At 39.4% G+C, this 15,238-nt stretch overlaps 1 protein-coding gene across 2 annotated transcripts in view; it reads right to left on the reverse strand.

Moving 5' to 3' along the window:
• The window catches only part of LIN7A (lin-7 homolog A, crumbs cell polarity complex component), a 122,620-nt gene that overhangs the window by 25,078 nt on the left and 82,304 nt on the right, over window positions 1–15,238 (reverse strand). For both annotated transcript variants that reach the window (XR_004620815.1, XM_002916775.4), the window contains exon 4: window positions 13,700–13,909. Coding sequence is in view for 1 of the 2 variants with exons in the window: in XM_002916775.4 (XP_002916821.1) it covers window positions 13,700–13,909 (210 nt within the window). In the remaining variant the exon portion in view is untranslated. The remainder of the gene's footprint in view (window positions 1–13,699; window positions 13,910–15,238) is intronic.

Below are 15,238 nucleotides of genomic sequence, written 5' to 3' on the forward strand. Positions count from 1 at the left end.
CCCGTCCATGATCTCCTACAGAACCCCACACTTAAGCCTATTTCTTCCCCAGACCTACAAATATGAAATCAGAGGTATTTATTTTTTTTCTATCACCGATGACTAAGACAACACCAGACCTAGTAATATTCTGCTGAATGAATGAATGGATGGATGGATGAATACCTAAATTTTACAAATTGGTTCCTGTCCATCAACAACTTTGTAAGTTAGCTATGCTGTCACTTCTCTGAGAACACAATGATTTCCTAGTTAGATTCATGGCTGCTGCCGTAATTATAAACTAGTAACAAGGATCACAACCAACGCTTTTTCAGTTCTACTGTGTGTCATGGACCGCGTTCTGCCATTTTAACACCAAAGCATAAAAACGAGGTAGCCAGTTATCATCTTCCGCAATGAGGAGAGTAGGGCTCAGAGAAGTTACCAAATGACTCCACAAACTGCACACATTCCACCAAATTAGTTTGTGAGGGTTCAGTGGCCTGGTGCATTCCGAGTGCTTGGCCAATGCCTGGACCGCACGCTCTCCAAGGAAGCCTTTCCTGCTACTTTTGCTCCTGACTGGGGACTACGCTTGTGCTTAGGCCTGCTTCATTTCTAAGCCTAGTATCCGGGGATTTTTAAATTGCCATTTTAATGTAATTGCATATATATTGAGAAGAAGATATATTTTTTAAAAGTTACACTTTTTCAATTAGCAAAAACTTTAAAAATAAAAAAGGGGGGCAGCCACTGCCACTGACCTCGTCTGTAGCCGCCTGGTTGCTTCTCCAACATGCCAGGTGCTCTTCTCTCAGGGACCTTACACTGACTCTTTCCTTGGATGGAATGTTCTTCCCTACACACTCATGGGGCTAAGCCCCTCCTATCCTTTCACCCTCTCCTCTAATATCACCTCACTGAGGCTCCTCTGACCACCCAGCCCCACACCCTCTCCTCCCCACACCCCGGCACTCCCCATCCTCCTGATACTGTACTGATTTCTTTTCCCTTACTACTTGCCACCATCTAACATTATAGATGTTGATTTATTTGGTTCATTTATTGCGTATCTGTCCTACTGGAATAGAAACTCCAAGAAGGAAAGAATTTCTCTCTCTCTCTTTTTATTTTTTTCCACTGGAGGATACTGACCACCTCAAATAATGCCTGGCACATTATAGATGCTTAAATAATACTTTTTTGAATGAAAGAATGACTATCAAGACTATAACTGGACAATGTTATATAACCTTGTTTGGCAACGTATGTGCTCTAGACACAGGGAATTTAACTATCTTTTATCGACAGATAGTCCTATTTTTATCTCTTAAACTGAAATTTTGGTGGAATAACTGAGAGGTTCATGTATTAGAGAAAGCAGACGACATGGTTAGATCTAGAGAGAGTAACACGACAAAGATAGTTAAAGCTTAAAGCTTGACTCAGGTCCCACATATCTATAAATAATCGAGAGTGCATCAGAGGGAATATTAATGACTATATTTGATTTGTTTTATTCACAGAATAATCAAATACGCCTAATAAGTTGCACATAATTAACTTCTTGATGATTTTCTTAACAAATTTATTAGAGGTCAAGCAGGTGGGCTTCTTTGCGGAATACTCCAAATATGTGCAAAATATATTCAATACAACTGGAGGAAGTATTTTTAACATCTACAAATATTGACACCATAAAATGATGTGTGATCTGATCACTAGCATCATACAGCTCTGCATTATCCCTCCTGCCAATTTCATTGACTAAACTAAGACCCATGTGAAATGGTGTGTGCAGTGGGTTCCTATAATTAGCTCTGCCTCAATTGCTATGGCAGGGGCAGTGATATTTAAAGTTGCTTCTTACATTCCTTAAGAATGAATAACAACACAATAATCATTTACATTTTCTAAAAATTTAAGTAGATCATGGGCACAAAAATAAAGAGAACTTCAGGATTAGCAACTGTCCCCCCTCCCAGCCCAGTGGTCAGCCTCATTCTAGACCCATTATAAACTTGGGGAGCTCTCAGACTTCCCCTCAGACTTAGACCAGACTTCGTGGAGTGGTCAAATAGATACTGTGCCATCTAGGTTCAGGCAGAAAAGTGGAGAGGCCTTAGCCTACTTCTGTTCATAACATGTTGGCACAATATTTCTACTCATCACCCAAAGCTAGGTCCAAGGCCAGTTACGAGTAATGTAGCCATTTCTATTTATGAAAAACTTAACTTGATGTTTGTAGGAGAATTAGATAAAAAGTAAGCCCCTTTAGGGTATGATCTATGTTTTGCTTAAACTGCTCCTTTCCCAGTGCCAGGCATAAGGGCACATGGTTAATAATTCTTTTTTGGCAGTCTGATTAAATCCTTTCAAGTGATTTTTTTTTGGTTCATAATTTTATTTATTCTTATTTTTTAAATGATTTTTTATTATGTTAGTCACCATGCAGTATATCCTTAGTTTTTGATGTTCAAGTGATTTCTTAAAGCACTGCCTCCCTGTAGAGATAGAGTCACTCACAGTGGGCTGTTAACCTCTTTGTCTTTGTCCCTCATGGTAATTACAGTCAATGGCAGTGTTCCTTCTCATGGATCCTATAATTCTGAGATAAGCCTTTGATGCAGTCTTCTTTCCAGAATGGTTGTCATTTGTGAAATTCCCTACATGCTATGATTCGGTTAGAAGTCAGTATGACACACCTTGCAACTTCATGAAACATGGCCATACCCAATGGCTGAACTTAGAAAGGTGTGGTTCTGGCCCCACGACTGCCGAGACTCCTTCCCTCCATTTCCCACAGCTGAGGCTCGGCCACTAACATCTAAGCCTGGGCATCTCCCATGAACCTCCCAGCAGTCACACAGCGCTTATGATGTGTTAGATGATGGCCATCTGTATCAGCGTCTTCCTTCTTTGTAATGTAACCAAGAACAAGACAAGATCCAAATCCATTGTGGAAAATGGCACAAACGTGGCTGAACTCGGTCTACATTGCACTGGGTATACCTGCAGAACCGTGGTCTATGAACCACGTCCCAACCACGCATTAGGCTGCTGCCAGCAGTCTGCAGACCAACATTTAATAACCTAAAAGAATGTTCTTTCTCAAGCCAGTTAAGCTTCAACTGAATCATCAAGCACAGCTTTTAGGCAATAGGAACTGGCTTCTCTGCAAATGGTTAAAACAATAACCGGTAATTGGGTTTGGTGAGTTCCTCAAAGCCAAAATGATGCCAGAACTTGATGTAGCACAGAATTTGAAGACAAATGCTGTATTCCTTTGAGATAAACCACATAGTTCTCAGCCAACAGAAGCAGGATGATTACTTCCATTTTCTGCATTGCAAATTTAGGCTCTGTAGCAACAGGAAATACAGAGNTGTATTCCTTTGAGATAAACCACATAGTTCTCAGCCAACAGAAGCAGGATGATTACTTCCATTTTCTGCATTGCAAATTTAGGCTCTGTAGCAACAGGAAATACAGACAGACCCATCTGGGAGCTTAAGGAAAAAGGCTGTTTGATAATAACATACAGCAATAATGGTGCGTTTTTTTGTTGAAGGTTTAAGTGTTCTTTTTGATAAAGTCTTCTTTTTGCCAATGCTATCTATATTTATTAATTCTCTCTTCTACCTTCATTGCTATTAGGCAAGGTAGATAGGACAGGTGCCCTTATATCAGTTTTGAAGATGTAAGAATACCAAAAAATCCTATGACTTGTCAATACCAGCCAATGAACAGGATCCAACTGCCTCCAGACTTAGAATGGTCAACAAGGGACTTTTACTATCTCTCTCTCTCTCTTTTTTTTTTTTTTTTTTTTNTTTTTTTTTCTCTCTCTTCTTTTTTTTTTTTTTTTTTTTTTTTTTTTTAACGATTTGACTTACTTATTTGAGAGAGAGAGAGAGAAATGAGCAGGGGGGAGGAGCAGAGGGAGAGGGAGAAACAAATTCCCCACCGAGCAGAGAGCCCAATGTGAGACTCGATCCTGGGATCCCGAGATCATGATCTGAGCCAAAGTCAGACGCTTAACTGACTGAGCCATCCAGGTGCCCCTTACTATCTCTTGAACATAAAGAGAGAGCAAAGGAAATGACTTAGTCTGAGATGAGAGTTCAAATATATATGCAGGCAAAATTGTAAGATAGGAAGGGGACTCTTACCTGTCTCAAAGGAAAGTTCTTTACATTAACAGTTAATATAAATAATAGTTAATAAGAATTAATAGTTAGTGGCAGACACTTTCACACATTTTCCCTTAATCACATCTGACCTGCAAGAAAGGTATGGTCATTTCTGCATTATACATGATGAAATAGAGTTTCAAAGAGTAAATGATCAGGCCCCTGATGGCTCAGTCGGTTAAGTGTCTGCCTTCAGCTCAGGTCATGATCCCAGGGTCCTGGGATCGAGTCCCACATCAGGCTCCCTGCTCAGTGGGGAGTCTGCTTCTCCTCTACCCGCCCCCCCCCACTTGTGCGCTCTCTCTCCCAAATAAACAAAATCTTTAAAAAAAAGAGTAAATGATCCTATTATGGTTAGAATATCCTTATACTCCTCAGAAACTACAAGAACTTGAATTTTAATGTCTTAATTGAGATGCTGAAAATATCAATTGGCAATAAAGTAAAAGTTTTTTAATTTCCATTTAAAGTAACATAGAAAGACAGAAAATGGCTCTAAATTTGTTTTCAGGTGCCAGATCTTAGTCAAGTGGTTTATGGGTATAGAAAGAAAATGTAAATAGAGAAAAAACAATACCATACTTAAATAGTGAAAAAGTATCATTTCGTAATGAATAGCCATCGAAGGTATCAGAAATCCTCAGCCCATCACCAGAGTTCAGAATTGACGGACATCAAGATTCCTCAAAATAAAATGAAATAAAACCTTTTTGGTAGCACGTATAAGAATCTGCCCCATCTAGTTCCCAACCATCTCTTGAGCTCATCTTATCTGACTCTCCATGACGCAGTCGCTCTGCTCTCATTCAGCCTCTCCCATGTGGCAAGTCACAGACTTCCTTTCTTGGGAGCCCCCACACAAGCTCTCTCCTCTGAGGACGACAGACTCATCCTTGCCCGTTGTCTCAGCTTATAGGTCACCCCTCAAAGAGACTATCCCTACCACTATTCAAAGTAGTTCCTCATACTCTTTTACATGGCGCCTTGTTTTCTTCTCTTCCCTTTCTGACTGCTCGTCACAGTGCTTAATTATGAGGCAGTTTTATATCTGGAAGTATAAATTTGTATTTTTTTGTGTCTCTCCCATCCCCCTTGGCTTCCTTCAGTCCACACCTAGGTGGCAAAAAAAGACTCAAAAACAGCTGAAAACCTTTGGCTGTAAAGCAGGAAGTGATGGCAGCATTGCTGTTCATCATCCAAAGACGAGACGGAATCGGGGCTCGGGGAAAGGCAAAGAGGAGCCCGAAGGGCTTCATTAACTGTATAGACAAAAAGTAAAAGGAGAAAAGGTCCCAAAGTGGGAGGGGAAGAACAGGAGTAGGGTGGGCAAGATTTAGCACATGCTGACCTGAGAGTGGAAAACCAATTTGCGCCCCCCCCCCCCACTGCCTGTGGACAACTGGTCCTAGTCCCTAGTCCTGGACACGCGTACGCTCTCTGGATTTAGGAAATCAGCACACTGTGGAAGGCTGGATAACCACCCTCAATGGTCTTATTCCCTGGAACCTTGCCCTACATGGAAAAAGGGTTTTTGCTGATGTGCTTACATTAAGCATTTTGAGATTAGGGGATTATCCCGCACAATCTAGGTGGGCCCTAAATGCAACCACAAGTGTCCTTAGACGGAAGTGGAGGAAGATTTGACACGGAGAGAAAGGTAATGGAGGCAGAGATTTGAGCGAGGTAGCCAAATGTCAAGGAATGCAGGCAGCCACTAGAGGTGGAAGAACCGAGCAAAGGAGTGTCCTCTGGAACCTCAAGAGGGGGCATAGCCCTGCTCACACCTTGGTTTTGGGTCATTCAATTTCAGACTTCTGGCCTCTAGAACGAGGAGAGAAGACTTTTCTACTGGTTAAGCCATCAAGTTTATGATAATTTGTTGGAGCAGCCATAGGAAACGAATCCACACCTGCAGTGAAAATCTCATTATTCTGACCAGTGTAGAACTGAACTCAATCATCGGGGTGACTTCCTTTCGGTTGGGAGAAGTGATAGATAGATGTATCACCGGTTACATAGAGATGTATGTGTATAGACTTATTATGATTATCAGCCTCATTTTCTTACTCTCTACCAGGCAGACAGTTACAACCTTTTTTATTTTGTTCACCATCTATACCCGGGGCTTAGCTCAGCAGCTGTCACATAATAATTGCTCTACAAATAATTGTTGAATGAATGAAAAAAAACATTGCTAAAATAGCAGCACAAAAATGAGGAAAACACAAACAACAAATGGTAAAAATAACTCTGAGAAAGACTGCACCAGCGTCAACTAGACTGAACACTCGTCATCAGCAGTCTAAATAGAGATTTAGGTCAGCCCGACCCCATGCGTAGGAATGCTTTCTAGCACCTAGAGATTTGTCCTTTATTACTGACTAGATGTGAGTGTGTCCTGGCACTGAGACATTTTCAGTCCGTTTTACCAGCACAATCTCAGTGGACGCTCAAAGCTCAAGTTGGGCAGTTAATGTCTGTGAACCAATACTCGCAGTGCCCATTCCTGCAGGCCTCAGTCGCGGGGCAGGAATGCAGCCATTGGAGCCTGTGAGCTACGGTTACCTGTTCTGTGGGGGTGGCCGACCTCATGGGCCACCTCAGAATGAAGGGGCCCAGACCACCACCTGCTTTGCGTTGCCATGTACTGGAGGATATGGTGCCCTGTGTGACTGGGCTAAAACAACACAATGGCATTTCTCATGGCTCCTTCACAGTTGTGAGTGGAGTGTCACACGAAGTCACCCAGAGAACAAAAAGTTTCAGTACTTCACTGTATTCCAGCTTGCCTTCCTATTTCATTATAACCCAAACGATCTGCCACTCAGCTGCCGAGAAAGGTGAAGAACCTGGAAATGACTCCTAGGCAGAGAGAAGATGTGAGGAGACTAGCTTTCCTCAAGGCCCCGTGGCCTAGGACTGAGTTGGGGTTCGTCACGCCAGGCCTCTAGGGAAAGGGAAGACTGAGGCTCTGCCTCTCTGCCTTCCCCCTCTGAGGACTATGCCTGCTCCCCTCTAACAGGCAAGGGGACATCAACAGGGCTGGAACTGGCTGTCCAGGCTGCACCGCAGCCTCGGAAACGTCTGTGTCTGGCACGGAGTGGAGTGAGGGGTTAGGCAGACATAGAACAACTCAACTACATCCAAGCCAAACTCTTCAGGCCCCTTCCGTGTTCTGAGCCACCTGAATTCAAATAAACACATCCTTTTTCAAAACACTATTTTTAGGAATGGTTCTTAACTTCTGAAAGGTCAAAACCCCTTGTGAGAATCTGAGAAAAAGGACAGACCCTTTTCCCACCAATAATGCACTTACTAAACCCATAAAGGTTAAGATACCTTGATCTTTTCTACAGATAAATAAAAATACTAATTTATTAATGGTTGAGATATACATTTACCTTTAAATGACAATGAATAAGGCCAGACTGCCTGAGTTAGAATTTCCAGCTTTATCATTCAGTAGCTGTATGAACTCGGGGCAGTTTCTGGATTACTCTCTTCCTCAGTTTCCCCATGTAAAATGAGAGTACTAATAATAGCACCTACCACAAAAGATCATTATGGGGAAATAACAAATTCATTATGTAAAGTGCTTAACAACAGTGTCTGGAGTTCAACAATTCTATATGGAGCCTCGACTATGGATAGGGACTGTCCGAAGGCTGAAGATAAGGCAAAGAACAAAAACTACTGCTGTCAATGGGCACACATTCTGATGTGGAGCTTACATTTTCATAGAAATCTTAACATATTTCATAGTAATTTAAAAAAATCATTTTATTTGTGTTTTCTCTTTGTTCAGATAACAGGTAAATAAGATTTTCATACAGATTTCCCTTCTGGGATGCTGTAGCCCCAGAGAGCTCAAATTTAAGGAATTCTAATTTTTGTTTCGTCCTCATTCCACACCTGACAGCATTTCTGCATAAGTAATTTAGACTGTGAGTACTCACCCTTAACTCGGCATAGGTATTTATAAAATGGGAAAAAAGCCAAATTCCAGGAAAACAATTTATTCTGTTCCATCCCCAAACTTTTACTCATTCATCTGTTATGCTTGAAAATCAATTAGCACTGTGCATACACTGTATCAACAGCTTTATTTAGGATTAACTACAGAGCTGGGCAAATTTAACTGCAATTTTCCCACCAATGATGCTCTAAAAACACGCACGGATTTCAGAAGCTAATGAAGGCCTCTTCTCACTGTGACATATTTTTAAAGTTCTTGTACTTTTATTTTATCTTTCTGTCTTCTGCCGTCTGCTTCCCACCTGCCCTCTCTCCCATCAGTACCAGTGGGATATCCTATTTCAAGTTGATTCCTTTGAACTTTCCCTGTTTAAAAAAGATTATTAGGAAATGATTACAGATTCATAGGAAGTTGAAAAGAAATAGAGAGGGGAGTACCATGTATCCTTTACTCAGCTTCTCCCACTATTAACATCTTGTACAACTATTGTTTAATATTAAAAAGAGAAAATTGATGTTGGCACAATCCATGGAGTTTATTCAATTTCATTGGGATTGACTTTTTAAATAACTAATAATTACATTTGGTAAGCATCAGTTATGATCACAATAAAGGCTAGAATTCAGTTTCGTGTGTGTATTTCAGTGTGGGTTTCTATGTATCCATTTCTGTGTGTGTGTGTGTGAGAGAGAGAGAGACAGAGACAGAGACAGAGAGAGAGACAGAGAGGAACAAACTCTGGCCCTATCCATTTCATGCTCACTGTTCTAAGGAATAATTGGGAGAGTATCATGTAAATGCTGTTCATAAACTGTGAAGTACTAAATAAACACAAAGTATTATATTGTAATAGATTTCTAATCTTTCTGTTCAGGAAAAATCTCTCATTAGTAGTGTACACAGAGAATAGGTGGAGTCTACTTACCTGTATAAAGAGGGGTATGTGTGGGGGTGTGTATAGCAGTCTCAGCAAAATCCCATCTAAGAACATAGAATCATAGTTACAGAGTTAGAGGGGACCTTGGGGTGAACTGTTCCAGCTGTCTACACAGTACACATACTCTAAAGTACTCCTTCGAGGTGGTCTTCTAATCTCTGATGAAAACTTCCAATGACGGGCCCGTACTGTTTCATGATTCAGTGTTTCCCTATTTATAGAGCTCTCTGTGTTTAAAAGCTGTTTATTATAAGCAGCTGAAATACCTTTCTTATGACTTTGACCCAAGGGTGTTGGTTTTGCCGTCAGGCAGCTCACACAACGCAGGACAACTGAAGACAGCCGTCATTCCCCTGAATAATCTCTTCTCCATCCTAAACAACTCCCGTCCTTCTTTAACATGTTCATGGATACAAGACTGCTCATCTCTGGATGAACTTAATTGTTCTCCACAAGGACGGAACCAGGTCTGGAGCACAATGGGGTGTGAGCCAAACAACACATTCCAGAGCCGGACCTTCCATGTCTGTCACTTTATTCGTATTAATGCCCTGACACTCACAGTCACATGTTTTTGTGGTTTTTTCCCCCAACTTCCCTCATATTCCTCTTGAAATCAACTGAAATCCCCAGGTTTTTTTTTTTTTTCTTTCAGGTTATGTTGTTCAGCCATTCCTCCCTGATTTTGCACATAGGTAGCTAGTTTTCTGGGCACAGGAGCAAGCCTTCATGGAGAGTCTCATTAAATTAGGCCTATTCAACCATTCTACTGAGATTTTTTTATACCTGGACTCTATCACTAAATTTATTTATTGTCTCTGCTGCCTCCACATTGGCTGCACCCTTTACAAATGGTCCTTTAGTCCCTTCTCAAAACTGCTGATGACATACTTGGGCATAGAAGGGTGAAAAGGAGATCATTAGAAAGCTATAAATTCAAACTGTAACATTTTCACCTTCTGTTAATGTTAAATTTTAATTGAGCATTCAGCTCTATTTTTACTGAGGGTTGACATAGTAGAAGTAGCCCTACACAAAAGGTCTCTGTATTTTCTAGAAAATTCTATTAGGTGATTCAATGTCTCATTTGTAAGAATCCCATGGGAAATTTCTCCAGAGCTCAGGTTTAGAAAAAAAATTTTCCTCCAATGATAGCTGAGCTGGTATGAGTTTTCCTTCTGTTTTGTCTTCCAAGACACTAAGAGAGAAACTGAAAATCACTTGCTCAATTGCTGTACCTTTTCTTTATTTCTATTTATTGATTTTTCCCTCTTTCCATCATCCCACTTTATTACCTAACATGCCATGTTAATAGTTCTGTATATACATATTTTCTTTTTTGTCAGACATTGTGACATACCCTTTCTAAAAGGAGGCAGGGAATAAAAACAAACGTACATAATCAAGACATCCTTTCAAATATCTTTTCAGATGTTTAAAGATCCATGGAATAATTTCTTCACTTTTTAAGTAGGACTTTAGGAAATGTTCCCCAGAGTACTTGTACTGAAGCAGTTCAGGTTTGCTTCAGCCCTTCAAGTCACTTTCTTCTAAAATTTGTTCTCAGTTCATAATGACATGTTCTCAAAATCTTCCATAGTAATTTCCCCAAATGGTACTTTAAGGTGTAAAGAGAAATAATTTGATCATTTGCTAATCTTTTCTCTTTTTTAGCTCTTCCATTACAGGGTTATTCTTTTTTTTTTTTTTTTTTAAATTAAGTACTTTTACCTGACTGAAATTTATACTGAAAAAACTTCTAGATTGGGTATTAGAAGCCCAGGGTTCTCGCCTGGGATTAACTACTCTTTGCATGGCTAGGAGAAACATGAAGTTTCTCATCTACAGAATGAAAACTACCTTTTGGTGAACATCTGGTCAATATTAGGCACGTTAAAATGTATATACCTTATTTTTAAAACTTTAAAAGAGATAGTTTATAATATATAGCTTGATTATATGGATGTGCAATATTTGAAACCCCAACTTTAGGAGCTTAAACCAGTCCAAGGTGGTCAGCAAGCATTCTCTTGGAAAGGCAATATTCTAGAGCTTGGCAACCATAAAAGTATTTGTTAAACCTATTTCACTGAACAAATGATGCTTTGCTTTTTAGCAAAAATATGTCAGAAATGGATTCAAAATTGGTGAAACTAGTGACTCACTAACTACCATGATAAATGAAACTTAATTGGTAAGATTAAAAGTTTTAAATATATGTGGAATATTAAAGACTTTTGGAGACATTCCCCATCTTTGCATGAGCAGGGTGCAAAAATCTTAAGGAGGCTCATAGCCCATACCATAGGATTGGTGGTCTAGGTTTGATCACTAAACCCTCCTATATCCAACTGCCAGTTCAATAGGATTTCTGGTTGTCTGAGGCTGACTATAGGGGTAACAAAATCCTGGCCCTGGAATGTTGTTTCATCTGCCTCAAGTGCACTTTTTTCCCCAGGTAATGACTGGACCATCCGAATGGACAGAGAGCTAGAATTTCATCAACTTATCAAAGAGGTTGTGTGAAGGCCTTTTTGCTAATATGTTTGCTAAAATAGGATACACATAAGGGCACCTGGGTGGCTCAGTTGGTTAAGCGTCTGCTTTCAGCTCAGGTCATGATCTTGGGGTCCTAGGATCGAGCCAGGTGGTCTCCCTACCCAGTGGGGAGTCTGCTTCTCTCTCCCTCTGCTCCTCCCTCCTGCTCGTTCTCTCTCTCTCTCTCTCAAAAAAATAAATAAAATCTTTAAAAAAAATAAAATAAAAAGGCCTGTACGTGTAGCAGAACTTGCCTTGAGATTTACTTTTTAACAAGACTAGCATTAACAATATCATAGGGCTATTGCTGTCTTCAAGCTTCTTCAATAAACACACTTACTTATCAAAGGTGTGTTTGACCAAATTATCACAGGACAGTTCTTAAAAGACATTTTGCCTCATTTTAAGCTCATCAGAGCCCTTCATTACAACTCCCCTTATTCAGACTAGGAAATTCAAGTGTAGGGGATGTTAATTTATAATCATATAAATATTGAGTGATAGAGACTGATGGGTCTGATTCCAGTCTCCAATACCCCCTGCAGCCACCCAGATAAAGTAATTGCAAGGAATGGATGAGAAATTATGAGATGCCAATAGCTATTTCCTCGCAAATATATGGGTTAAACAAAGGCTCCTTAGCTCCTTTGACAAACAATTAAAAGTTAACCGACCACCTATTAAATTGATTTCATTGACATTTATTGTTGCTATCTATAATCACAATTTCTATTAATGAATTTTTTATTCTTGTTTGCACTTTTCGTTTTTAAAAAATCTATACTTTCTTGTGATCTTCCCAGGATATTCAGATAAACTAGTAAATTCATACACGGAGGCACAGATTACTTTGTGACACAGCTGCATGACCCAGCTCTAGAGCCCTCTACTAAGAAGTCAGACTCAAAATGATCAGTTGAAACAAGCTTTGAAAAAGCCATTGTTACCTAAAGGTCATCAAGAAAGCTCATCTCAAAGCATTGTTACATGCAAAAAAAGTAAATGGTAATTTTAGAATCGGAATGCTGAAGTGATAGAGCATTTTCATGCATTGATGATTTTGATAGCCATCAGAGGTCAGCAGAGTGGAATGAGTAGTTTGGGGTTCTACAAAACTACTAGTCAGGCTAAAAATAATTTAAAAAAAAAGAAATAAAATACAAGATATGAATACACAAGAATTTACCCCCTAGTTACCAATATCACATTCCAGATGCATTTTATTTTGACTGCTGCGTTCTAAGCAGAGATCAACACGGCCACAACCCAGATCTAGTTGATTAAAATCTCAAGCTCCCAGGAAAAAGATCTTAGGTGAATACGTAGGTAAACATCGATCTGTTCTTATTTAAACTTTGAAAATGTATGCTTTTTGATTATTTTTGATGTAAGTAGAAGGTAGGGGGAGAAAACGATTCACTTCAGATAAAGTGACATCCAAAGAATACGCGGGTCTAAAAAAAACTATGTTTATACTTCTACCTTAAAATGCTATATATTTTAATCTACCTTAACTTTATGCCAAAATGAAAATATATAGGAGGAATACATAACATAATCAAACTTTTTGGGGGAAGACGCTAATATATTTTTACTATTTTATAGTTGTACATTAGGGAATTAGCTGGGCATTATCTTTTCTCATTAAAATCAACCTTCCTCTTTAATTAAAATAAAAAAAATACAGGGTGAGGAGTTTTATCTTTATTTTTTAATGTGTGTATTTTTCTATAGTAATTAGAATAAAAAGTGTCTTGGAATTATTATGTTCTTCTAAACATTAAATCTATTTGAGAATCATATGGGGGATGATTCTAAAAGTTGGGATGATTTCTTGGGATGGTTTTCTAACTAGTTCATAACTAGTTCATACATATCATACCCAAACAAATGAAATGAGGCATAAAAACTATAAAATGACTGCATTTGTAGGGTTACTGTCCATCAGTGCTGAGGAAGCTGTTTGGACACAAAATTCTGTTTTGTTCTAGGATTTCAACATTGACTTTAGTAACAGCAGTGGCAGGGGGATTTGCTTAGGGGAGAAAACCTCTGGTTATTTTATGAACATACCACTCCGTTCACTGATAGCAGCTGGTCTCCCCTTTTGAGGCCTCCGTGTCTTTCGGCCACCCCTCCAGGAATGATGCGAGAGATATAAATGGGGGAATTTTGCTCCTTTCCTCCCATCACGTTAAAACCGAGGCCTTCATCAGTCTTTGGCAGTTCGACTACCCGAGGGTGGGAGTGGCCTTCACTAGCTGCAAAAGCTGCAACTGTTGCCTGAAAGAAAAGATGGTCATTTGGTAATAAAGCGAGGGACACAAGGCTCATCATAGGCTTTGCAGTGGGTAGGATCGAGCACCTCCTTTTATTTTTATAGCATTCTCCTGTGAAAAAAAGAACACAATGGGGAGGGAGCTTGCTTCATTTAAATGTCATCTAGGATTCCTTTCTTTGGTAAAGCCCTGCCTCGCTATTTCCGGCTTTCTAGAAATTATCCATTATGATACAAATTTCCCTTCTTCATAAAACTCTTTCCCAGTTTTAGGCAGCTGCAATTCCTCCTTTTCTTGGACTTCAAAACAGGTTTGGTCCATATACTATCTCTGTACGGTACGTATGCTCTAACTATTCTTGTGTATGATGTGTTGACCGTGTAATCCGCTTCTCTGTATGACACATAGTCTACCCGGTGCTTGCACATAAATGTTCATGAATATTTACTCAATGTACTTAGAAGCACTTATATGTACAAACTCGGGCCAGTATGTATGTAATCTTGCTACTGCCTAGACCACTGACTTCACAAATTTAGTTTTGGGGTTTTTTTGACTGAGGATACCTATAGGAAAATAAAAGCTAAAACAAATAATAGATTCAAAGAGATTATTATTATTTTACATCCATATTTTGCATTATTACAAGAGGTACTCTTATCTGGTAAGGATGTTTTCCCCTACATTTTACATTAATATTTCAACTCCTATGGCGTCGTGGGCAAAATGAGCAGCCTATGGTTTTATACGTACGTGTACAAAATTTCACTGAATATGGACATTGTTTTAAGATTCATATGTTAATTTTTAAAAATAAATTGAAAACACAACTTACCATTAGTTCCCACCCCTCATGGAAAGAAAAAAACAGCACTGAAGTAGTTTCTATCAAGAAAAGATTCTCTGCCTGCTTCTTATTTTCCAATTCCATTAAACTGCCTTAACCACAGCTGATCAGATGCCTACCATAAAGTGATTTACTCAACACTGTGAAAATATTGATTGCCAACTACTGTACATTCTTTTCCACACACAGCATTATCACATCAATTGAGCATTATGCTACTGTCTGCATTTCGTGAAATTTAGTGAATGATATGGAAATAATGGCTTGTTTTTAGCTACATGCATTTGCTCATGCAAACCTTGTCGTCATGCATAGATTTTAATGGCTGACATGGATGCAATGCAGACAGCCCAGAAACAACCAGAAAATATTGTGCTATTGCAACATTACGCTGCTATCCTGCTGTTCTACATGAATAAGAAATGAGAATGGTAAAACACGACATAATTCACTTTCCCCTTAATTAAACCATGTAGGGATCATTTT

This window comes from Ailuropoda melanoleuca, chromosome 15, assembly GCF_002007445.2.
Source record: "Ailuropoda melanoleuca isolate Jingjing chromosome 15, ASM200744v2, whole genome shotgun sequence".
NCBI lineage: Eukaryota > Metazoa > Chordata > Mammalia > Carnivora > Ursidae > Ailuropoda > Ailuropoda melanoleuca.